Source organism: Amphiprion ocellaris, chromosome 7 (assembly GCF_022539595.1).
Source record: "Amphiprion ocellaris isolate individual 3 ecotype Okinawa chromosome 7, ASM2253959v1, whole genome shotgun sequence".
Classification (NCBI taxonomy): domain Eukaryota; kingdom Metazoa; phylum Chordata; class Actinopteri; family Pomacentridae; genus Amphiprion; species Amphiprion ocellaris.
Window position 1 is genome coordinate 16,035,594 of NC_072772.1, and position 23,100 is coordinate 16,058,693.

General features: G+C 39.7%; 2 protein-coding genes across 9 annotated transcripts in view; one reads left to right on the forward strand and one right to left on the reverse strand.

Annotated features, from left to right (window-relative positions):
- The window catches only part of LOC111589130 (rap1 GTPase-activating protein 2), a 126,806-nt gene extending 108,189 nt beyond the window's left edge, over nt 1–18,617 (forward strand). For 5 of the 8 annotated variants that reach the window (XM_055012116.1, XM_055012115.1, XM_055012114.1 and 2 more), the window contains 19 exons: nt 917–949; nt 1,861–2,082; nt 2,163–2,266; nt 4,659–4,737; nt 5,594–5,647; nt 6,432–6,515; nt 6,650–6,750; nt 7,292–7,421; nt 7,761–7,916; nt 8,191–8,262; nt 10,432–10,518; nt 10,650–10,790; nt 12,014–12,163; nt 13,989–14,101; nt 14,252–14,350; nt 14,439–14,559; nt 15,454–15,556; nt 15,681–15,754; nt 16,066–18,617. In XM_055012116.1, coding sequence (XP_054868091.1) covers nt 917–949; nt 1,861–2,082; nt 2,163–2,266; nt 4,659–4,737; nt 5,594–5,647; nt 6,432–6,515; nt 6,650–6,750; nt 7,292–7,421; nt 7,761–7,916; nt 8,191–8,262; nt 10,432–10,518; nt 10,650–10,790; nt 12,014–12,163; nt 13,989–14,101; nt 14,252–14,350; nt 14,439–14,559; nt 15,454–15,556; nt 15,681–15,754; nt 16,066–16,074 — 1,932 coding nt within the window. In that variant the 3' untranslated portion in view covers nt 16,075–18,617. Of the gene's footprint in view, nt 1–180; nt 214–916; nt 950–1,860; nt 2,083–2,162; nt 2,267–4,658; nt 4,738–5,593; nt 5,648–6,431; nt 6,516–6,649; nt 6,751–7,291; nt 7,422–7,760; nt 7,917–8,190; nt 8,263–10,431; nt 10,519–10,649; nt 10,791–12,013; nt 12,164–13,988; nt 14,102–14,251; nt 14,351–14,438; nt 14,560–15,453; nt 15,557–15,680; nt 15,755–16,065 lie in introns of all 8 variants that reach the window. The other 3 variants (XM_023299857.3, XM_023299856.3, XM_023299854.3) reach the window with 1 other exon arrangement.
- A 694-nt stretch (nt 18,618–19,311) lies between these two features.
- Nucleotides 19,312–22,573, reverse strand: si:dkey-52l18.4 (uncharacterized protein LOC560708 homolog). Its single transcript, XM_055011900.1, has 5 exons — nt 22,250–22,573; nt 21,298–21,639; nt 20,978–21,208; nt 20,832–20,867; nt 19,312–20,679 (listed from the first exon to the last, which is right to left on the reverse strand). Exons 1-5 carry the CDS (start codon nt 22,299–22,301, stop codon nt 20,585–20,587), a joined length of 756 nt encoding a protein of 251 aa, XP_054867875.1. The 5' UTR covers nt 22,302–22,573; the 3' UTR covers nt 19,312–20,584.
- Nucleotides 22,574–23,100: the final 527 nt, after the last annotated feature.

Here is a 23,100-nt window from a genome sequence, read left to right on the forward strand (position 1 = left end):
TAAAGGAGAGTATTACAGCATGTATGACTCACCCAGTTGTCATCTGGCAACTGAGACAGTGAGGTCTGAAAACAAGAATCTCATCTTTTGGGCCACTTTTTAAATCACATAAATGAACTGAACTTGCTTTTTGACCTTTGTTGTTTTTCCATCCTCATGCTGCGATCGGACACTAATCAGGTCCCCAAAGCTGAAGAGACCAAAAAATGGAAGGTGGTGACTGGATGCACACTTGTTCATGTCTTCTCTCTGGATCCCATTAGTTTGTGTCATTATGTGGCCTCTGTTTTTTCTCCTCGTTGTTGTCCATCACTGCTTCATCTCACCTCCTGATTTGCTCGTTATCCTGTTTCGTTCCTCAGCTGTCTTCTTATGAGGGATGTTCAACACCCCTGTGAACATTTTTCAGATTTTTCTCAGAGACTTGAGAGGACAAAATCAATAACCTCCTGATCTGATTGATTATAAGTTGAATGAACTCCAACTGTGAATTGATCCTCTCCGGCCTGCCAGTATCCTGACTCCTGCTGCTGCAGAGTAGAAATGACTGGCTGGCTGTAGCCCTGTGCTCTCAGCAGCGCAGACAGGCCTCAGCAGTATTTAGAGGTCAAACACAGGAGCTACGCCAGCAGACTGCCAAAGGCTCATAACGGCTCTTAACCTCAGGGGCTGCTGAATCAAAACAGCTCTGACATCATCAAGGGGTGACACGCCCTCACTGATGGACGCTGATGACTTTGCATTTCAGGCTGTTGCATCAGCGCCTGAAAGTCCGTTTGCCGTAATAAATTGTGTTACTCTTTTGTGTCTGTGTTTGTGGCTGTGTGTGCAACTTTATCATTGTGGCAGAAGTCAGTGAAGTTCACTTCAGTTGAAATGAGTCTTTTTAACGGTGTGTGTGTCCTCTGTTTTTCAGGATGACTATATCCCCTATCCACGGATAGAAGATGTAAGTAGCTCACAGATTATATTTAAAACACATCTACAGTCTTCCCATGTGTAGCCATTCGCTTCTAGATTTTAGTAAAATACTAAAACACCTAAATCTGAACCATTTTTTAGATCTATAAATATCTTCTGTGTCTTATCACCTTAACCCTTCTATTGCCCTTAAATTTGCTAACATCTTTTATCCTTGGGATCAATTTGACTCCAACAAGTTAAACCTCCAGAAAATTAAAATTCTTCCCCATGTTTATATATACCAAAGCAGACCTTTCAATAAAACAATCCCTAAGACAATTTGTAGATCACAATAAAATCTCCTAAAATTGGAGAGAGATATATTTTTGGTGTTTGAATGGCTTGATATTATTTCAAAGTACACATTTTGTTATCTATAACATTTGGAATGAAAAACTATTTCTGTTATCAATAATAGTAACATGTATCCTGTTCAGGGAAAAGCAAACACAATTTCAAAAAATTTTAGTGCCCTAAAATTTTTTGAAGATTATAAAATGCTATAGTGACCACAATATAATCTAACACAACCAAAACAAAATTGTGTAAAATGTTGATATTTCTTCTAGTTCCTCCTGGGGGATCCAGGCTAGAAGCCTGGGGTCAAATTAAGCCCAAAGAACACTGATGCGTACAATACGTGTACAGGACACTGAAAACAACTCATCACATTGATTTTATATTAAGCCAGTTGTCCCCATTAAATTAGGAAAAGTCATTAAATATGAATAAAAAAAGATGTCAGTCATTTATGATGTTAAACTGACCCCAGAGATAATAGGAGGGTTAATAAACACTGCATATAAAAGTGCAGTTCTGAATTTTGCACGATCCCGTTGTTTTTATTTTGTTAAACTATGTTTTTTTCCTGCCTCCCTCAATTCTTTCTGTCCTCAGGTCCTGGAGAAAGGCGGCCCCTACCCCCAGGTCATCCTCCCTCAGTTCGGGGGTTACTGGATTGAGGATGTGGAGGCGCCAGCAGGAACTCCGTCCTCATCAGAGTCCAGCTTCTGTGAGGAGGAGGATGGAGGAGAGGGCATGAGTCCTGGTGGGGGGCGCAGCTATCGTCTGGAGTGTAACAGCACGGCCCGAGCCTACCGCAAGCACTTCCTAGGCAAGGTTAGTATGTGTCAAGTGTGTGATAGTCTTTGGGCTAAAATCTGTCTCCCTTACCATCTTCTCTACACTCATACACCCAGGAGCACATGAACTACTACTGCACTGGCAGCAGCATAGGAAACCTCATCATGTCTCTGAAACACGAGGAGGCTGAGGGGCAAGAGTTTCTACGCATCATGCTCAGGTACAATGAGATAAATGCGCTGTCAGTGTCTTAACTGGATGTGATTCATACACATTGCTGTCAACTGCAGGATATTGCATTCATTTTTTAACATACTAGCTCCCTTTGTCTGTTAGCAACCCGTGCTGTCTGGCATTTTTTCTGGATTATCTGTTTATAATTTAGTCTACCACAATTATAACAGGACTGAAAATCTTAATGTGATCGATCAGCATTTAAATACAGAAAAATAAAACATCTGAGGCTATTAGTTTTTTAGGTATCTGATAATAAAATAAATAATCTCAAACATGAAGTGTGACAGTTAAAGGTTTGTTGATCAAATTATAAATTATGCTGAGTGGAACATAAATGTCTTCACCACATTATATGTCAATCCATCAAAGTCACAAATTTCAACCCCATAGTAGCGCTAGAGGAAAAGTCACTGCGTTACCAAATTCAGACAGATTCATCCTCTGGGAATCATGCATATCTGTTTAGAATAGTGCAAGCCATGTGATCGTTTTTGAATCATTTCAGTCTAAATAAAAATTGTGCTCAACAAACTGTCCAACCAACACTGCTATGAATTTATAAAATCAAAACACTGATAAAGCGGGTCTATCCAGATACTGCCTCTAACCATTAGCATGGCTTGAGTCCTGCCTCATCCTCCTCTGTTGCTGCATCTCTGTGTTTTCTTTGTCGTATTTAACTCTGACCTGACTTGTAGTTCTGTAATGGACAGCTTCCCCTGCTGTTGTCATGGTTGGTGACATTTTCATTAGCAGACGAGAAAAACAATAGCATAATGTTTTGTTTTTGCTTCGCCTATGTGGGCGCCACAGAGAGGACTGCAGCCAGGTGGTGGCTAATCTCTTCGACGGTTGACTGATTATGTTCGTAATATCACCAGTATGACTGCATTTGGTAACAATCCGACCAGCACTAATCTGTTCGCTGCTTAGACTTGTTGAGACTAAACTCAGCATGATCAGAGCTTTCATCTAATTTTCCCCAGACGGTGGACTGCATATGAACTAGGTGTTATCCAACACAGTCCCCAAAGTGAGATCATTAGACACCAATGGTGGTTGTGAGATGATTTCCAGAAGTCAAATTAAATGTAAACATGATTAGAAACAGCATGTCTTTGTCATATTTGTTCCAAAAGATAAATAAAGTAGTTGCAAAATGGACATAATCTATGAATCTGCTGCTTCTACAAAATACATGGATGTGCTCTGCTTCTAGGTTAAATTACTATAAAATAAAGACAAAAACATGTGTTAGCCTGTTCTGTTCTGTTATTTTGTCATTATACCCATGTTTGGAAAGGGCTATTAGTGTCTACAATGTAAAAAATAATGAATAAAATTGTAAATTGACCGGCTGCCAATCAAAGCTGTAAAAATAAAGCAAAATTACTAATTCCAATATAGTGCAGATTTACAGACATATTCATTGTATGTTATACAGAGAAGTGTTTATTTGACAAATATTTCCTAACTTATTATGATCAACCAATTCAATAAATGGGCAGACCTACACGTTCTGCATGAAACTGTTTTATTTTACAAAGTTGACCTAAATTGTTATGTTCAACTCCTTCAATGAAGTGTTAACACATGTTCAAGATTGTTATATAGGTCTTATTTTCAAAAACAAGCAATCTTCATACAACTATCGATTCCAAAACACATTTACTTAATTTATTCAGATAAAAATGTACAATATCAACCAATTATTCACAATAGTAAAAATAATAATTCTGCAGAGCCTGCCAGGGGGAATGAAAACCTCAAATGACCTTTTGCTGGGTTACAACCCTGCTTATGGGCTGCAACATATTGCAGAGAAAGATTCAACCTCGAGGTGCAATGTGCTGGATGTGATTAAAAAGTTTGCATAATTTGCATCAGTAAACCCAAAATTCCAAGTATTCCTTTAAAATCACCATGAAAAACATTGCATTGATAGTAAATGTGTATATAGATCTACATATTTAATTCCAGATTTTAAAAAAAACAACAACCAAAAGTATTATAAATAATTACCTTTTCTGTAAAATAAAAAAAAGAGAAATAATAGTGATTTACCCTTATGGATATAATATCTAAAATAAATGTTAGATTGTTAATTAACATATAATGTCTGTATTTTTACCAAATTGTCTATACAATTAAAATACAAAACCAGAAAACTACTGTAACATGTTATTTTTTTTCCATAAAAACACATCATTTACATGTTTCAAGCATCTCTGGGGTTGGGAGTCTCTGGCACCTTTTTTAGGGGTCAGAAGCTGAAAAGCTTTGCAGCCCCCAACCTAACTCATCAGAAGTTACAACATCTCTTTGATGCTACAAATCCCTTTCAAACCAAGCCCATCCTTTTATTCACTTTGCAGGTCGAGGACCAAAACAGTTCATGATAGAATCTCCTTAGCCGGCATCAACCAGCTGCCCAGTGTTCCTCAGATCGCCAAGGTAAGATATCAGCACACAAGGTTTAAAAACATTTTTCATGAATTTTCCTAAACTGTACACACATATCTAAATATAATGGCAGCTGTAAGTGCTGGAGTTCATAGATGAAGAATGAGTCACTATAAACTGAAGGAGAAGACAAGACAAATATGACATTCAGTGAATAAGGTAGAAGTAACAGAACAAGACAATTTAAAGACAAAACAAACACGTAAAACAAAAAAAGCGATAATAAAAATGATGCACATGAACTTCCCTTTATAGTTCATGATTAGAAGATGAAACCCAACTTTGTAAAACTTTTCTTTGATAATTATTAACCTTTGTGATTAGACATTCTAAACCAAATTTAGTTTGACTCCTCCAGTGATGGAGATTAATGCAATACAACCTGCCAGACCAAATTACTGTTTGGATATGCACAGTGGTAGAAGACTCCCATCTCCTGGTAAACCAGTCCAGGAAGATCGTGACAATGATTAATGCAGTCAGTATATTACTAATTTCTGAGAGAGAGAGAGAAAAACTGTCTAACTCTAATTGTAGAGAAGTATCTGTTTCATTTTTCCAGCAATATTTATTATCCATGAATCACATTGTTGCATATGATGATTTTTACCCTGGCAGCATGAGATAGAGTACTATAGTCATTGGTAGAAGCAAATATGATGATAAATCAGAGATGTACATCAGCAATTTGGAAGGCAATGAATGTATTTTACTTCTTAAACACATTTGTAAATAATAAATTCTAGTGTTTTGAGTCTTAGTGTTGGTTCACTTTTTGGTAAGGATGATGACATTTCTTTCACTCGATGTCAGTCAAATCTGTTTTTTCATTCTTTTTGTCTCTCAGCTTTTGTGTGATGATGCCACAGGGCTGAAGTTCAACCCGGTCCTGTATCCTCGGGTGAGTTTATCCTCAGCTCCCACACCTCAGCCTGCCCTCAGCTCCTCCAAACGTATTCACTCAAGCTGACACGAGCTATACCTGCGTCTGCTGAGAGATAAAGAGGAGCGGCAGAGTCGGAAATGCTAATGCTGCATTCAGTACTATCTGCCACAACTTTACAGTAACCTTTATGAATAACTTTTCATAAATTCTGCACATCTATAAATATTTCATGCATTCACTTAAGGGCATTTTTGTTTTAAACATTTAACTGATGCGTTGTTTCCTTTAATTATTTTTGCTCGTGTCGCCCACCTGACCCAGTGCATACATTAACTTTCCCACCCCCTCCGGCTCCTAAAAAGTAGCACCCTACTTATCACGTTTTACTCCTCATAAGCCCCCTACCTCTCTAACACCTGCCCTGCACGGCAAGCAAATTATTCAAAAAGCGACCGATGAGAGGACAACTTTCTAAAACGGACATGATGGATGTTGCTCCTCCTCCTCCTGTGAGCCTGGTGGAGGAGTGTGATGAAGCATGCTTTCAGCTTGTGCCTCAGGGAAGGAAAAAAAACCATCTGTGTCTCCGTATGCAAGAGACAGCGACGGGATCACTGCCCTCGCTGGGGGCCGCGACAGTTTGTTGCATGTCAGCCTTACATAACAAGGGCCCAATAAACCTGCCCCAGAGACGTGTCGGAGAGGAGGAAAACATGTTTTCCTAACTGCTACAGCACATGGAAAGTGTTTAATAGCCATAAGGAGAGAGTATGAATTAGCTGTTTTTGTCTTTGAACAGGGCTCCCAGTTGATGGTGGCGTATGATGAACACGAGGTGAACAACACGTTCAAGTTTGGCGTCATCTACCAGAAGTTTGGACAGGTGAGCGATTTTAATGTCAGTTGGCTCCCGTTTACCTCAATTACACAGTCCGATTCCATGCACTACTTCAGCTCCTGTGCTTTTTCTCTCTGTTTTCTGTCCTCGTCTACTATTTATGTGTGTTTTCCTCGCAGACATCAGAGGAAGAGTTATTTGGGAACAATGAGGAGACGCCTGCTTTCAAGGAGTTTCTCGGTATCTTAGGAGACAACATTGAACTCCAGGATTTTAAAGGGTAACAGTAGGAGCACAATAATACTCAGTGGGAGAAAACAAGCAGAAAGAAGTGTTATAAAAGGGAAAATAAAACAACAAAGCAGAATTGAGTAACATAAAAATAAATAGAGACCAGAGAATAAGGTGCACAAAGATAAAAATAAGGACGTGTGAGTGTGTTGCAGTGGAGGAAAATAGCAGGCTTTAATTACTGTAACCTTGGAGCAATTTGTCCTGCTGTTTTAGACTCAGCAGGCGACTAGGATAAACTGCTTAGTGAAACAGATCCGAGAGAAGAAAGTGCCCCGTAGACAAGTAATCCGAGCTTTCTATAGTCTGTTTATTGTGTTGTAGGCTTTTTTCTTTCATATTCCACTTGTTACTTTCACTGTTAGGGATCCTTTGAATTGTAACTGACACGTTACGGCAAAATACTTGTGGATAGCACAGGAGCTAGTTCAAATGTGACAACACTGATGCATGAAATACAAGCTTATCTTGTAAATGACGGCCGGAGACCACACAGAGAGCATGACACGTGCGCTTTGATGGTGTGGCAGGTTCCGCGGTGGGCTGGACGTGTCTCATGGACAGACCGGGTTTGAATCTGTCTACACCGTCTTCAGACAGAGAGAGATTATGTTCCATGTGTCAACTAAGCTTCCCTTCACCGAGGGCGACGTTCAGCAGGTATCAGGCTTTAATTCTGCATTTATTATTGTGACATTGAATGCACGATGGATTTAGGTGCCACGTAAGGATGCTTGTGCTCAAAAAGCATCTAAATTAAATTGGTTTGGTCTGGTTATTGACAGTGTGTGTTATGCTGTTCTAATAAAAAAACGGAATTGCTATCATGTAAGCTATGGCTAAATGTTAAATCAAACGCTTGCTCTTTGATGTGAAGCCTCTTAAATCCTCCTAGGAAATAAATAACGCCATCTTGCATTCAATGGTTTATATGTCACAGAACCAGAAGCTGTGTGCTGCTAAAAATCTGAGGTCAACGAATAAGTCTTTTCTCCTCAGCTCCAAAGGAAGAGGCACATAGGGAACGATATCGTGGCTGCAGTCTTCCAGGAAGAGGCCACACCGTTTGTTCCAGACATGATTGCATCCAACTTTCTTCATGCTTACGTGCTGGTGCAGGCTGAGAACCCCTGTACAGAACACACCACATACAAGGTACAGACCACAACATTGTGCTAAAATGATGCTACTTCTGCTCAAACAAGCTGTACAGTGCTGAAACTACCAGTGGGCTTTGTTCAGTGGGTACTGGGAAGAGAATCCAATTATTTACATATAAATAACAAAGTACATGATGACTCGTTCATCATTCTTGATGCTTTCTTCCCAAGTTTCAACCACACTGTGCTTCCTGCTCTCAGCTTGAAACCTGTGCTGTCCTGAAATACACCCTTAATAATATGTGACTGTTTTTGCTTTATGCCATCAGGTGTCTGTTACAGCGAGAGAAGATGTACCTCCTTTTGGACCCCCTCTCCCAAACCCAGCAGTCTTCAAGAAGGTGAGGGACAGAAGTGATCTCTGTGTGTAAAAAAATCAAAAAATGTGGAACGCAATTAAAATGTTTCACTTGAAGACAAAGGATTTGTGACCTTACTTGAACTTAAGCCATTTGATTGGAATTATTTTTAATAAATATTGTTGTAAAATAGTTGACGTCTTCCTTTATTTTCCTGGAAACAGATATACTTTGAATCTATCTGTTGGTAGCCAGACACTGTGCAAGAAGGAAAGCAAAAAATGATCTATCAGACTATGTAACAGACTATGCTGTCTTTAATAAAAAGGGTTCTGCAGCATGTAAAACATTTGGTCCAGGAATGTTAAATTATAATGACCCGTGAATAATTTGCCAAGGGATACCTGATTGTTTGCTTTTAAAGGAATAGTTCAGCGTTTAGGGAGTTACACTGTTTAGCTCTCTAGTTTGACAGTTGTAAGGAAGAAATGACACTAGTCTGATGTCTGTGCAGTGAATCTACAGCCAGCAGCTGGGTAGCTTAGATTAGCCTAAAAACTGGGAAGGAAAAGCCTGGCTCTGTGCAAAGGTAACAAAACCCACCTCCCAGCAACTTCCTGCAATCTCTGCTGGTTGCCTGGCAACTGCTTCAGTCCCAGCCAAGAAGTAGTCTGAGGACATCACCCCCCCTCCTAAAACGGAGAACTGTTGTTTTAAAACAAAAGAAATGTACCATGTTTATCGAGCTTTAGAGATGCTGCTGAAGGATTTTGTTGGAGCTCATTTTATTCCTTTTGGAGTTTTCCCTTGTTGCTTCAGTGTGCTGTAGCTTTTCTGTGCTTTTAAAAGATCTGAAAACTTACAAAGCCCAGAGTCCTTTCTCTCCCACAGTAAACATGGCCCCCTAGTTGCCTGAAATGCCTTGTTTGAAGATGAAGCTTTTTTTCCTGTGACTGATCTATGTCACCATGTAAAGCATGTGCATAACGCCTGCCTAGCAGCATGTTTGGCCACACCTTCCAACAAAGAATGAGCAGCTGCCATTATTTCTTTGTTAGAACCACATCTGTTCGAGACTATAGCCTCATGCTCATGGATCCAGAGGTTATGACAAAGAAGCAACTCACAAGCCTGAAAAAATCACCAAAAATGGCAGTTCTACACTGAGCTTCATAATTACTATTCAATAAAGCTATGGGTGAGCTCACAGAGGGTTCATCCATGTTTATATACAGTTTATGAGTTTTACTAAGCATCACTTTTATTGGGCCAGCCAGTCTGGGTTTATGGGGTCTTAAAGAGACAGGAGCTAAAATGGAGCATTTCAGACAAGCGTTGAGAAGAAGTGCTGCAGCAATGAATACTATGATAAAAATCATGTTTTTTTTGTTTTGTTTTACTTTAAATCATGTAAACATGTTCTAGCAGATCCCAAAAATAAAATGATGAACCTGTGAATGTGCATGATATGGGCCCTTTAACTTTTCACTCCTTCGCAGTCTTTACTGGAAAGGCACTGGCTCAAACAGCGTTGTTTTAAATGTGTCGTTTAAATAATGCTGGATTCACTTGACTTTGTGCTCACCTAACATAAATGGCTGCTGGCTATCACATTACTTTTAATGGACAGGTGTAAGAATGGTATTTATTTACGCATTATCATAATTCTCAGCCTGAAAGCAAATAAATGTATTTACATCAACGACAGTTCATCCATTGAATATCATTCAGTTTAGTTGAAAGAAATTACAATGTTTAAAAGGATTCAATATTTCTTCTGATGTTCTACTCTATTCGCAAAACAGCTGCTCCACTGAAATATTAAAAATGCCATTATATTTGGTGAGACATACTAAAAAAAAATCTTCATCTCTCATTTGCACATTAACTACAGTGAGGTACCTTATTCCGAGTTATTGTTACAAAGATGAAGCTGCATTAAGAAAAAGAAAAGTCTGACCTCAAGATTCAGAAGAAGATTCAATTACTCACTAAGACATGATTTGCAGAATATAAGAGAGGATCTGAGGCATATGGGAATTTAAATCTGTGAGGTTTATGCTTGTGATAAGGCCCAGCATGCTGCAACACCGTAATCTGTATGGTGCTGATAAAGGTCACCTTTTCCTTCGTATTTTTTACACCCTGCACCCTTTCTTGCTCACCATCTAACTCTCCTCCTTTCCCCTCTCTCCTTGTTTCTCTCTCCAGGGTCCCGAGTTTCGAGACTTCCTGCTGACAAAGCTGATCAATGCTGAAAACGCCTGCTACAAATCTGACAAATTCGCCAAACTGGAGGTGACACACGCTCACACAGTTAAACTCCAACACCACAGCATGCCTTCAATCACTGTTCAGTTTCGTCCCATGTCTCCCTCCCGATGCTTTCCTTCATGGGTTTTATACATGTGTGTGTTGCCTGATTCTAGGGACGAACACGAGCTGCGCTGCTGGACAACCTCCACGACGAGCTGCACAGACAGAGCCAGGCAACGCTGGGTCTGGGCCAGGTGGGAGAGGAGGACAAGCTGGAGAACGGGGGACACGGGGGTCTGCTAGAGTCCTTCAAGGTGAACATGAACCTCGACAAAACTACGTCACGCAGTCTTTTCTCAGCTCCGTGACATTTATTTAATCACCATCATTACGGCACGAGAGTGTGAGGGTTTTCCGGTTGTAGGTCGGTTAAATGTCACAGGTGTGCAAGACGACTTAAGGTGCTAAACCAGCGTTAGCGCTGCCGCTTTTCTATGTGCCGGTATGTTGGCATGTTAACACGAATATGAAACACTACAGTGCTCATATAAGTGATGTCGTTCTGTCTTTGTGAATCTTTCTTCTGGCCGTCCATCTCCGTCTTTCAGTTTCATTCAATTATATTTATATGGTGCCAATTACAATTCAACCCATATGCCTGGAGCCCTACAGCAAGCCCTAAGGCAACAGGGGCACAAAAAACCTCCCTTTTAACAGGAAGAAACCTTGAGCAGAACCCAGCTCATATGGGGGAACCCATCTGCCGCTGGCCGGCTGGGTTGAGAGGGACACTTATAACACTCTTTTGTCAACAACTAAAGGCTAATTTATGCTAATAGGACCATTAGAATGTGAATTTCCGTCTGCATGTGTGTGAGATGATGAGATGTGTGACTAATGTGACAATTTGGCTCTCTTACTCTTCGCAGGCATTATGGACCGCTACTTTGCACTTTCTGCTGTCAGTCCCAGGGGGCGCTGTTCTCATTGCTGTCATAGCAGTTGCTGTGTATTACCTCTCTGTACTACTGTGAATGCAAGAGACTACCACATATTATTAATAAAACATCATTTTATATGATGTCGTTTGTGTTTATGCTTTCCGAGAAATTTGACCTCATCATATATGTAGTAGAGAGGAAAAATTTGTGTTTTCCACTTGAATATAGCTGAGTTTGATTGCTACTGAGTGGAATTTATTATGAACTCAAGAAATAAGTGTTTTTGACTCTAGTTATTAGTAAACCAAACTGTATAAATAATGAGGATAAGACACATTTGATGCCCTTTCCATTCGAACTCAATTGGCTTCTTCCTTAGTGAACTGCGCCCTCTGGTGGCCATATCCATCAACTAATTCATATACAAAAAAATATTTCTGTCTTTGTAAAGTCTTTTTCACCTGTCCTCCTCATTTTTCTTGTCATACCCTTTCTGCTGTCTGTCCTTGCGTGTCCCTTTTTACCATCTGTTTTTTGCTTTTTTTTTCTCTTCTCTCCCTCATCCACTTATTCCCTGTTTCCTCTCCCTCCTCCAGAGAGCCATGAGAGTCAGGAGCCACTCCATGGAGACCATGGTGGGGTCTCACCGTCACAGGAGCCCCGGGGTGGGAGGTGGGGTCCCAGCTAGCCTCAGTGGAGGAGGACTGCCGCAGAGCACCAGCGAATGCACAAAGAGCACTTTCACTGTGAGTGAAATAGTAGAAGAGAGAGATGTCAGATCAGTGCATCATGTAATCTAGCTTTCTTTACAGACATTCTGTTACATCTGAATGACGTTAACTAACATCAGAATCCCTGTTCCACAATGCTGCGTCTGAGTCTTTTTTGATTGACAGAGTGGAGCAACACAGTTGAGCAACAGCAGCTAAGGCAGATGTTATGAGTGTGTGAGACCAGAACTTCCTACCACTTCTAACCTTCTCTCACAGATGTTATTTTTAGCTCATGTATATGGTGATTTTGTCAGACAACATTGCGGTTATTAAATCGTAGTTGCAGTTGCAATAAGTAGTTGCAGAGACACAGCTTGTAAATAGCTCTGCAGTGACTGCTGGTAAACATGTTGTCTTAATGGGCTGTGTTTGAGCCATTTATTCAAATTAATTCCATTGTCTGACAGAAGAAACTGAAAATTATGTAAATAAGAGCAGCCTTACTGAGAATTCTGCTGTATTAAAATATAGCATTTTTGAGCACAGAGAGCAGTAGAGTAGCAAACAGATGTAAACACTGGTTGAGTTTAGGATGCACTGAAGCACAGGAGATGACATGAAAACACAGTAGTTCTACAAAGTTCTGACCTGTGGCATAGGGTCAAAGCTAACCCTTTGACGTCTATTGTCGCAAATTCGCATCATACCACTTTCATTCAGACTGCAGCCGAGAAAGCGCATCCATTCCCCCAATGCCGGTTTGTGCATATTCAATACGTACCTTGGAACCTTTTGCAAGCACCGGTTTCTCGTAGGACTGGTTGGAGTAGGACCTAATTATTATATATCTGTTATCATTATTATATATCTATGTATGTAGTTCCTCAGATGCTGTTAGTGCATGAAGACTTGTGTTGCAACACAGAAGGAAACATCTTAATTTCTTAATAGCTTTTGCTTTACATCTCCAAGTTTATAACAACCCCAGAACACAGTAAAAATTGATTTTACCAAATGTGACCTTTAAAAGGTCATAACATTTTTTAAAATTCAGTCATCTTCCTAATGTGAGTGATTAGAGGCTACCTAGCCAAATACACTGATTTCTGCCTAAGTTAAAACTGTTTAGCAACATTTAAATCAATACCTGAAGATCATAATGAGGTTATTTGCAATGTTTCCAACAAAATCAATCGCATCTGATCAAACTACACTCGTATGCGAGTCTGATGAAGCTTGAGTTACAACTCAACTGTTGATTCTCCTCTCATTTTATCTATATCCCATTTTTTTCTCTGCAACTGGTGGATAACACATCAGTAATATTACTCACAAACACTCCATCCAGGGAGCACGTACCTCCAGTCGTGGGCGAATTGTACTACCTCCCCAGAATTCAATTTATGATTCACTTGATTTCTTTTAAATCTCTACGGGGTCTGGCTGTGCTCCACATCTCAGAACTATTAACCCCTTATTCTGCACTTAGACCCCTCAGATCGAAAAATCAATGCTTTTGCTGTTTTAGCTTCAACGTTGTAGAACAAGCTCCCACTTACAGTCAGAACAACTCAATTTGTGCCTCACTTTGTCAAGCTTTTGACAACCCATGTGGACAAATTGGCATTTGTATTTTATTGTCTTTTGTTTCACTGTCTGTTTATTGTCTTTTTTAATGTTTAATTGTTGCTCTTTTTGTAAGGCACCGTGTCACTCCCTTTTTGAAATGTGAAATAAAATTTATCTTTATTTACAATTTAGATATTTAATGTTGCATTGATCTCAAATGGAGTTTTGAGTGGGTTTAAAATACTGCAATGCAAAGAAGAAAATTAACTCTGTATTCTGTCATCTCCAGCCTCCAGCCCTGTCAGCCAAGTCTCCTCTGAAGAGCCCAGTTAAACGGCGCTCAGGACTCTTTCCCCGTCTCCACTCCAGCACAGAAAGTCCATCAGACAAACACACACGCAGGTTGGTGTTCATTGTGTTACACTTTTTGCTTCGTATCATAATTGTGTTAACACAGACACCATCGTTAATCTATATTTCTTGTGTAGGTGGTAGTTGGATTCTAAATGGTCACACTGATGTTTTCATTATTGTCATGGCTTTTGTCTACAGTGACCAAAAGCTTGCAGAGATCTGCCCGCTGTCCCATGAGGTGAGGTCAGAGACATCATCCAACCCCAGCTCACCTGAGATCTGCCCCAACAAAGAGAGGTGAGAGCTGACTTTTGCTGCTTTTAAGAGGTTAGAGATGGCTGAAGGCAAAATTCATGTGTTTATTCCACCGTTTTCTCCTCCACAGACCCTTTATCAAGCTGAAGGAGTGCAGCAGCGGCAGGCCGAACATCTCTCGTTCTTCGTCCAGCACCAGCAGCTTCAGCAGCACCACAGGAGAAACAGAAGCTCTGGAGGAACTGGAGACTGTGAGTACAAAAGTTGTCGGAACAAAATGAACGAGAAGAAAATGTACAGTTTTTTCCCCCTACTGTTTGTATTATTTTTGTTAGCTTTTCTGTAGCACAAAAAAAGAGAGGAAGCGAGTGTTATGCTGGAGGTGAAGTAACAATACTGAAAACGCTCAGAGTGCGAGGTTGTTAGTAGTGTCAAAGCCTTCATGGATGGGAAAGTCTATAATTGCTGAGAACTGTCTAATAATGAGTGTTGAATGTCAGCGCATCTGTTATAATGATCGCAGCTCGTCTCACTTGCCTTCCATCAGTTGATGCTGCTTGTCAGTGTTATTTTATATTATGTAAGAAATGCTGTCAAATCATCCCGACTCTCAGCATTTAACTTGAGATCGGTTTGCACAGAGGCAGTGTGTGTTGTTAAAACTGTCAAAGTGAAGGTTTGAAGGCCAGAGGAAACAGTTAAAGTAGGGGTATGATGCTTGACACAGCAGTAAAATACACCAGTGGTCATCACAAGGGAGAATTTGATAGGTTCAAAGCAATCTGATATATTTCAGTCCTCATTAAACTTTGATTAGAGAATTCTCTCTCTTTTTTCCTTTTTTTTTTTTTACCTTTAGACAGGATCAGGTGAACTGTGTTCAACTGTTTTAGTGCTTCATGAAGCTCTGGGCCATAACATTATAGAAGCAACTTTTTCAAAATGTTGCAGATTTACATCAACATAAAGCTTGTCTCATAGAACCTCTTGCGGCTTCTTGCTGAACATTCAGTGATTCACTTTGCTGACAGAGAGATTTACGTCAGCAAAACACAGTTTCCTTGTTTCAATGACCTTCCTCAGTTTCTTTCCTCTTCCACCACATCCTCCATATCAACCTGACTTTTAACCTCCCTCTCCCTCAGGCCAGCCATCCATCTATAGCTTCTTCCTCTGCCTTCAGCCCTGCCCTCAGTGTGGACAGCCAGGGATCCGGTACCCCTGTCATCATGTGCCGCAGTCCAACAGGTAACTCTACAGCGTTCAAGCCTTACTCCGACCATTTAAAAAGAATGACATAGCAGAGGTTCGCACTCTAATGAGCATCCTCTTTGTTTCTTTAATTTCCATTCCCCTCACTTATATTCTACAGATGGGAAAAATAAGACATCACCGAGGTCAAACTTGAAGTTCCGCTTTGACAAAATGAGCCACTCTTCCACGACTGTAAGTTTTTAATTTGAAGTCTGCCTTGCTGGCATTATTTTTCATGTCACACAGTACCAACTTTTTAGGACTGCAGAAACTTCCGTGACATTTGAATTAGAAGCGTTACTGCAGCGTGCTGGGGGCAATGACAAAAAATCCCCTGGTGGGTGTTTGATACACCCTGTCCATCTTAGAGACATCTCATTATCTCTGGATCACTGTAATGTCACTGAAACAGTAAAAGCTGGTGTTGGGTAATAGGCCCAGACTGAAAGATGCGTGCTGTCAGTGAACACTCTCCTCTAACTGGCCTCTTTCTTCTCTTTCAGTCTGAGTAGCTTTGTGGAACGGAAAAAAACAGACTTGCACAACGGAGGGACAGCGTAGGCTGACGGAGCTGCAAAAATAAAGAAAGAGAAGAAGAAAAAAATCCCATCGACAACCACAAAATCACTGTAGAACCACTTCCCAAGCCAAGGATAATCTGACCAGGTTACCGACTGCACCAGAGTCCCCACACACTATAAACTAACTGACTATACTGTGAGTGTTTAGTGCAGAGAAGCATCTGAAATTTCTTTTTAACCAATGTTAAGCTTCAGAAATTTGTCAATACTTGCTGCATCTTAGTTGTTAATTGTTCACATTACATAAGGGTCTTGGCATGGCTGTGATACTGTGAGTGTAGACCGAGCAAGACTTTTTCTCAAACATCTTGTTTAATCGAGAGCCATGAAGATACTGAAAAAACGGTAACATGAATCTGCGGCTGAACTGTTCCTCTTAATCTAGCTGACTCGAGTGCTCAATGGAAATATTAGTCAGACATCAGGATGTTCCCTTCTGCCTTTGCCCTTGGATGGTACGTCTGGTAACAGTTCCTCTTTTGCCTAAAAAAAAGTACACAGAGACACACAAATGAACATGTGCACAGACACTTAATGTACAGTCGACTTAAACCGATAAGCCACAACATTTAAACCACCTGGCTAATATTGTGCAGGTGTCAGTCATGCTGCCAAAACAACTGTGAATCTTTGCGGCGTGGAAATCAGAATGGGGATTTGGATGTTGGCATAAGATCCTTTGGGTCCTGTGGGTTGGGGCTGGTGGGACCTCTGTGGATCAGGATGTTCTGGCGCATCCCATGGATGCTCGATTGGACTGAGATCTAGGGAGTTTGGAGGCTAGGTTAATGCTTTGGGCTCTTGGACGTGTTCCTTGAGCCATTCAAGAGCAAGTCCCACAGTCCTGCTGGGAAAGACCACTGCCCTCAGGGGTGTGCTTGGTTTGGAATAAGGTTTAGGTGGGTGGTATGTATCAAAGTACGGCAACATCCATCTAAATGCCAGGACCCAAGGTTTCCCTGCAGAAAATTGCATTGTAACAAGACGATGAATATATACACTTCACTTGTCAGTGGTTTTAGTATTGTGGCTGATTGGTGTTCAGTAGCAAAGCCTTGGAAGTGGCAACACTGGGAGTTTTCTTCCTCCACGGTAGGAGCTGATCTTGTTCTTTGCATATATAATTGCTTTTCTAGGAAACACCTATGATTTTGGAGATGCTTTTGTAACCTTGCTAGCTGCTGCATTGTGTCGGCTGCACTATAAACACGACATGTCTCCTCCTATGACAGCATTTCTGTATCTATAAGGGTCACTTCAAAGCCCTGAACTCAAGTGCTTGGTTAGTGCAAATTAGCTCAGTAGGAGACACTGCCAACACATTTTGCCACAAGCTTATTTTAGCCAAAGCTGCGCCTTACAATCTATCAAAAGCCCTTTTCACCACTGGTGTGTTCTTTCTCTGTTTCTCCGTCTGTCTCTCTGTGTGTCTCTCACTATGTGAGAGGATAAGAATCTCCTGGATCTGGTTACAGCACAGTTGTGGGTAGCCGATCAACACCCACATTTGCTGAAAATAGACATTGCACTTACAGAAAACATTTCACCTTCTGATAACTCCCATTGAAGCTTGCTAGCTCAGTGTATCGGTGTATATGTTCGGTGGTTCTTTTGAACAGGAAGGTCTCCAGGGATTTAAAGTTTCCCAGCATGTGAGCTGATGCAGAAGACTTGAAAAAGATGCTTCAGGTTATAATGAACCATTGAACCACCTTTGGCAAAAACACTTTGAATGTGAACTTCAAACTTTTTTTTCTCTTTTTTTTTTGGTATTTTGTATTTTACGCCTTGTTGGTTGCTATTACAAAGTCTCTTAGAAGTAAAGTGCAAAGCCAGTTGCTCACAAGCACAACAGGCCCGTAGGTCTGCTCTAATCCTCAACTATACCACAACATTAACCTGGAGTCGCACAAACTGGAGTCAGTAAAGAAAAAGCTTAAAGACACACAGATGTGTTTCCAGTGTGACCAAACTGGTAGGTGTATGAGAGGAATGTCTAGGTAACCTTAATGTGTAGGGAACCATTCCTGTAGCTGAGGATGACTTGACAGTGTCTAAAAGTTTGAAAGCTCAGTTCGCCCAAATTACAAATATCCTCTGTAATTTAGGTGACCTTTTAACTTGCCAGGAAACTATTCTCAGTTAGTGTAGACCAGTGATTACCTCGAGTAAGCGAAGCAGGGACAGAAATCCTCTGGACAGAAGCGGGAAGTTCAGATGTCATTTAGTTCGTAGCAGGTATCGCCTAAAACGCCCTGCAGCCTTTTCTCTGTTAATATGCTTAATTTATTAAACGATTATTTTGCATTGATGTCATGTAAAAATGTCACTGCAGAGTACGCTAATTACTAAGGTAAAATTATTAAAGGAAATATATTAATTTAAAAGATGTCTAAACATATGTATATGTATATTTGGTTATGTAATGTGCCATTGAGAATTTATTCTAAAATAAAATGTTGTATTTTGTGTCATTTGAGTGTTTTTTCTTGCAAGCTCTTCACACAGTCCTTTAATATTTAATGCATACAGAACTTTAAAAATTCATCAGCATTTCAGGCTAGATTGTTTTACTTTTTTGTCCTTCAACACATTTAAATCTTTCAGCAGTACGAGCGATGACATCAGTGAAATCATCTTACAAAACAATCCTTTTTAGCACTTTTTGGTGGTGCAACTGGTAGATGCACCATCTCCTTTATTTCTGCACCACTTGCTGTCAGTTATGCCACTGGAACGTAAGGAAAATCTAGTTCTTAACTCTGCTTCACAATTAAAACAGTCTCTTTTTCCTATAGAGAAATCCATATACATGGATTAACAAAAATATTATGCTCATGAAACTACAATATGAATTTAAAGCCAGCGGTGTGAGACACTACAGACAAAAACATTGTTTTCAGTTTAGAGATTATTAGAATATTTTGCCCTCATAAAATCTTTTTTTTCAGGCTTGTAGAATGAAAACATTCAGAACAGATGTTTATATTCCTACATTTTGTCTAATGGCCTTTCTATGCAAATATTTGCACATTTAATGAGAAGCTGAATATGAAAATTAGGTACACAATTACATAATCAGCATATTTAAACACTAAACACAACAAAAAGCATTTTAGTTTAGTGGTTTATAATTATTTTTTTTAATATATATATATATATATATATATATATATATATATATACACACATACATACACACACACACACACATATATGAAATTTTGCAATGTGTTAGAATTCTGACATTAAATTAACTGTTAAACTATTTGAAAAGTAAAAAACCATTTAAAAAAACACTAAATTTTTTATACTCCTCTTTAAAAGAGGACAATGATCCTTATGTTACATTAATTAGTTATACTTTCATACATGGGTCATGTGGTTGTCTGTGTTTCCTCGGGGTTCATCAGTTTAGGCTGTAAACAGTTAAAGTGCACATCAAGTAGAGTCAGCACAGCGTCATACAGTTAGATGGTCAGTTTTATGTTGCCCAATCATTATATAACAATGTACGCATTCAGTAACTGCTGACGTAAGATTCCTATTTGCAGACGTCACGCTAATCGTAATAATTTCCTTATATGTATCATATTTGCTTTATCAGTGCAGTGAAGTCTCAGAGACCCAACAAGACATCATATAATTAAAAAGCAAAAGAGCAACAAGCACAATGAGGAAGTATGAGTCATATTAATAAAAGAAAGTGAATTCCTACAATGCATGTCATGACTTTAGGCACATGAAGTACAACAGTGCTGACTGTAACATGGGACATAAGATTATTTCAGGATCATGAATAAATGATGAACATCAAAATAAGTTTTTCTCATGATATGAATGAGAAATCTCCACCTAAGAAACAAAACTACTAATAAATAAACTGATTTACAGAACATTTTATTCTTAAAAATATCATAAAAATGCATTTTTTTTCTTGCGGTTGACAATACTTTTCACATGCCTGGAACGATATAAAAAATGAATATTGAAAAATCCCCTCTGTAAAAACGCCTGATAGGAAACAAACATTTCTTGCATTTTATGCATTTAAGAGCTCATTTGCATAACAAAGCATGACATTTCAGAAAACTTGCAAAACAAAAACATGGAATCAACCCAGGATGTTTCATATTGGTATATTTTTGTTAGAAATATCATCTTATTCGCCTGTGGTGTTAACTCTTAACTTTGTAAGTAACTGTTGCAAAAATACATCAGTTTTATATTTTTTAATTCTTATTTTTATATTATTTATTATTTATATATTATTTTTGCTTGTTTTTTTCTGTTTGGATTTTACAGGGTTAAGAACGTCGGAATGTCTCAGAGATTCAGTCCTGCAAGTGAGAACCCGCATGCAGTGTTTCCTGAGGATGTCAGTGACAAAGTCAAACAGAAAGTAATACATCATTGATCCTCAGCTTTGTTTCACTTGCAGTCAGGGAAACCTGACAGATGAGTAAACAGTCGATTGTGTAGGCTCTCTCATGGCTCGTTGCTCCCTAAGTGCATCTTGGGAAATGTCTGCATATACTACCTGCAACATTATCAATAATAATTAAAAAAAAAGTTAGTGAAACACATATAAGATCATAGCATGAGCTGCAGTCATATTCAAGGCAGGTCAGGGGAAACAACAATGTTAAGGGCACTTTTATACATACTACATCTGAACAGGCATTCACCTACCACAATATTCTGCTGCTGTTTGGGGCGAACTGCTAAAATTTAAGAAATAGACAATATGGTGAAAAGTGCAGTTCTGACAGCATCACACCAAACTTTAATCAGTGCCACATTACAGGTTGATAAAAGAAAAATGAAGACTTACCTTTGTTTGGGGTCGTCTTACGTTTCTGTGGTACTGGACGTCGAGGTGGAGGCTGTGGAGCGGAGGGAGGCAGGTTTCTCTCTACAGCTGTGTACAGCGTTGCCATGGGAAGCAGCTGATGCTTGACCTCTGAACTCAGACAGTGAGCCAATCCCACAACGATGGGAAAACAAAGAAAAGCACCAGCACAGATCAAAACCCTGTGCCACAAGATCCTCTGAGACGGGACCGCTGCATGATGGATACAAAGAATAATGGTCACAAAAGCAAATATTGTCTAAAATGCATATGCAAACGTGTGCACATGTATAACTGCATACCTGCGGTGATGTTCACGGTCGTCAGATGTCCCTGTTCAGTGTTGCCTGCAGCCCATATAACACTACACTGATAGGAACCTTCATCTAGTGGGTCTGCTCTCAGAAGTTTCAAAACCAGTTGGGTTTTATTGGCAGAGAGTGTCTCTTTGGTTAAACGATGCCTCGCGCTTTCCTTAACAGTGCTGAACTTTTCATATGTTGAATTCTTCCACATCCAGGTTCCTGTCCAGGCGTCTCCACAGTGCTGGACCACACAGGACAGAGACAGACTGCCCCCTGCTGGCACATCATATGCTCCACGTCTTGCCAGAACACCCTGATTGCATTCTTCATCGCAGAAACCTGAAGGAAGGAAGTTTAGCTTTGCTCAGAATGGTGCAATCAGACGGGATGCACAGAAATAACATAGGTTTAAATCTGACACAGTGGTGACTCGGTAACACTGTCAAAAGACCACTGCAAGACACCATGTGAACATGAAGACTGACATTTGTTATAGTATATTCTGTGTCCTATAGCAAAGTAACCTAAGCAAACTGTCAGATAATGCCATCATATGTTTGTTCAGTCTATGAAAATATTTCATTAAACCACAGTAGCTATGTGGCAAACTTTTGTTGGATTTACGTAAACAACCTGTTGACTGGCATGAAAGATTGTATCATTTCCTTATGCAGTGAAGAAACTGTTTGATTTTTGAAAGAACTTTTAATGTCAAAATAAAATGAAACAGAAATTAGAAAATAAATCATAAGAGCTATACAGAGTTGGTAAAACTTTACAAAGTTACCGTCAGTAGAGTTACTTCAACAAAAACAAACTGAAACAGTTTAGTCTCCTTGCCTAGTCCAGTTTCTAAAACAGCATGTATTGTGTATAAGAGGTTCCCCTCGTTTAAAGCAAGAGTTTGAGAAAGATTCCAGATTTGCAAGAGCTAAAGCATGTTACTTACCAGTCTGCAAGATCCAGACATAGCAGATGGCACAGAGGAGATAGTCATACATGTCTGACCGTAACAGTTCAGTTTGTTCAGGTTCATCACAGGTTGGTTTCACTTCTGTACAGATTAAGGCTGCATGTTAAAGCTTGTCCTTGAAAGCTGTCAGACTTGTGTGTTTTTCCTTCAAAACAGCCCTGCTTCTTAAAGTTGCAGTCAGTCTTTAGGAGTCCATCAGCTCTCTCTGTCTGTCACTTTCTTTTCCCATTCCCAGCAATTAAATAGGCTTTCCTTTTTCCTGCTGCCGCTCTGCTCCGATGGGAGGTTGAAGGAAGGAAGTGACCCACTAATCCTCCCCTCTCACGCTCCACACTCACACTCATATGTACAAGTCAAAAGATTACAGGAAAGCAATGAGCGTGAGCCCTTCCAACAGGAAAGGGGCCAGTTTCAATGAACTATGATGTAAACAGAAAAAGTAGTAATATAGAAACTAACATTTCCTCTTGTTTGCGTGCATTTTTTCTTTACTATTGCGATAAATTTACAGTGTCATAAAATGCTTTTCAGATGGTTGATTTGTGCAATAGGACTTTTATTTTTTAGAGTTTTTACTCTTGTTGATTTCCAATAGCTCTTGCATAAGCGTTTCAAATCAGTGCCGTTCTGTTGTGTCACTGCACAACATAAGTTATCTTTAGGCGCTTCACATTGTAAGACTACAATATGATTTTATGGAAAGAAACCTAACAATTCTTTCTGAGCAGCTCTGTTGCACCAGTGGAAAGAAAAAAAGCCCCCTTTACCAGGAAAACAACTCCAGCAGCACCAGGCTCAGAGAGGGTGGGCATCTGCCTTAACTGGCT

What these genes read in the sequence shown, in the direction of transcription:
- si:dkey-52l18.4 (XM_055011900.1), bottom strand. Translation starts at nt 22,301, where the DNA reads ATGTATGACTATCTCCTCTGTGCCATCTGCTATGTCTGGATCTTGCAG. An exon ending in TAAGACGACCCCAAACAAAG is followed by an intron (nt 20,868 to 20,977) that starts GTAAGTCTTCAT and finishes CTTAAATTTTAG; the next exon opens with CAGTTCGCCCCAAACAGCAG. An exon ending in GCAGCAGAATATTGTGGTAG is followed by an intron (nt 20,680 to 20,831) that starts GTGAATGCCTGT and finishes TGTTGCAGGTAG; the next exon opens with TATATGCAGACATTTCCCAA.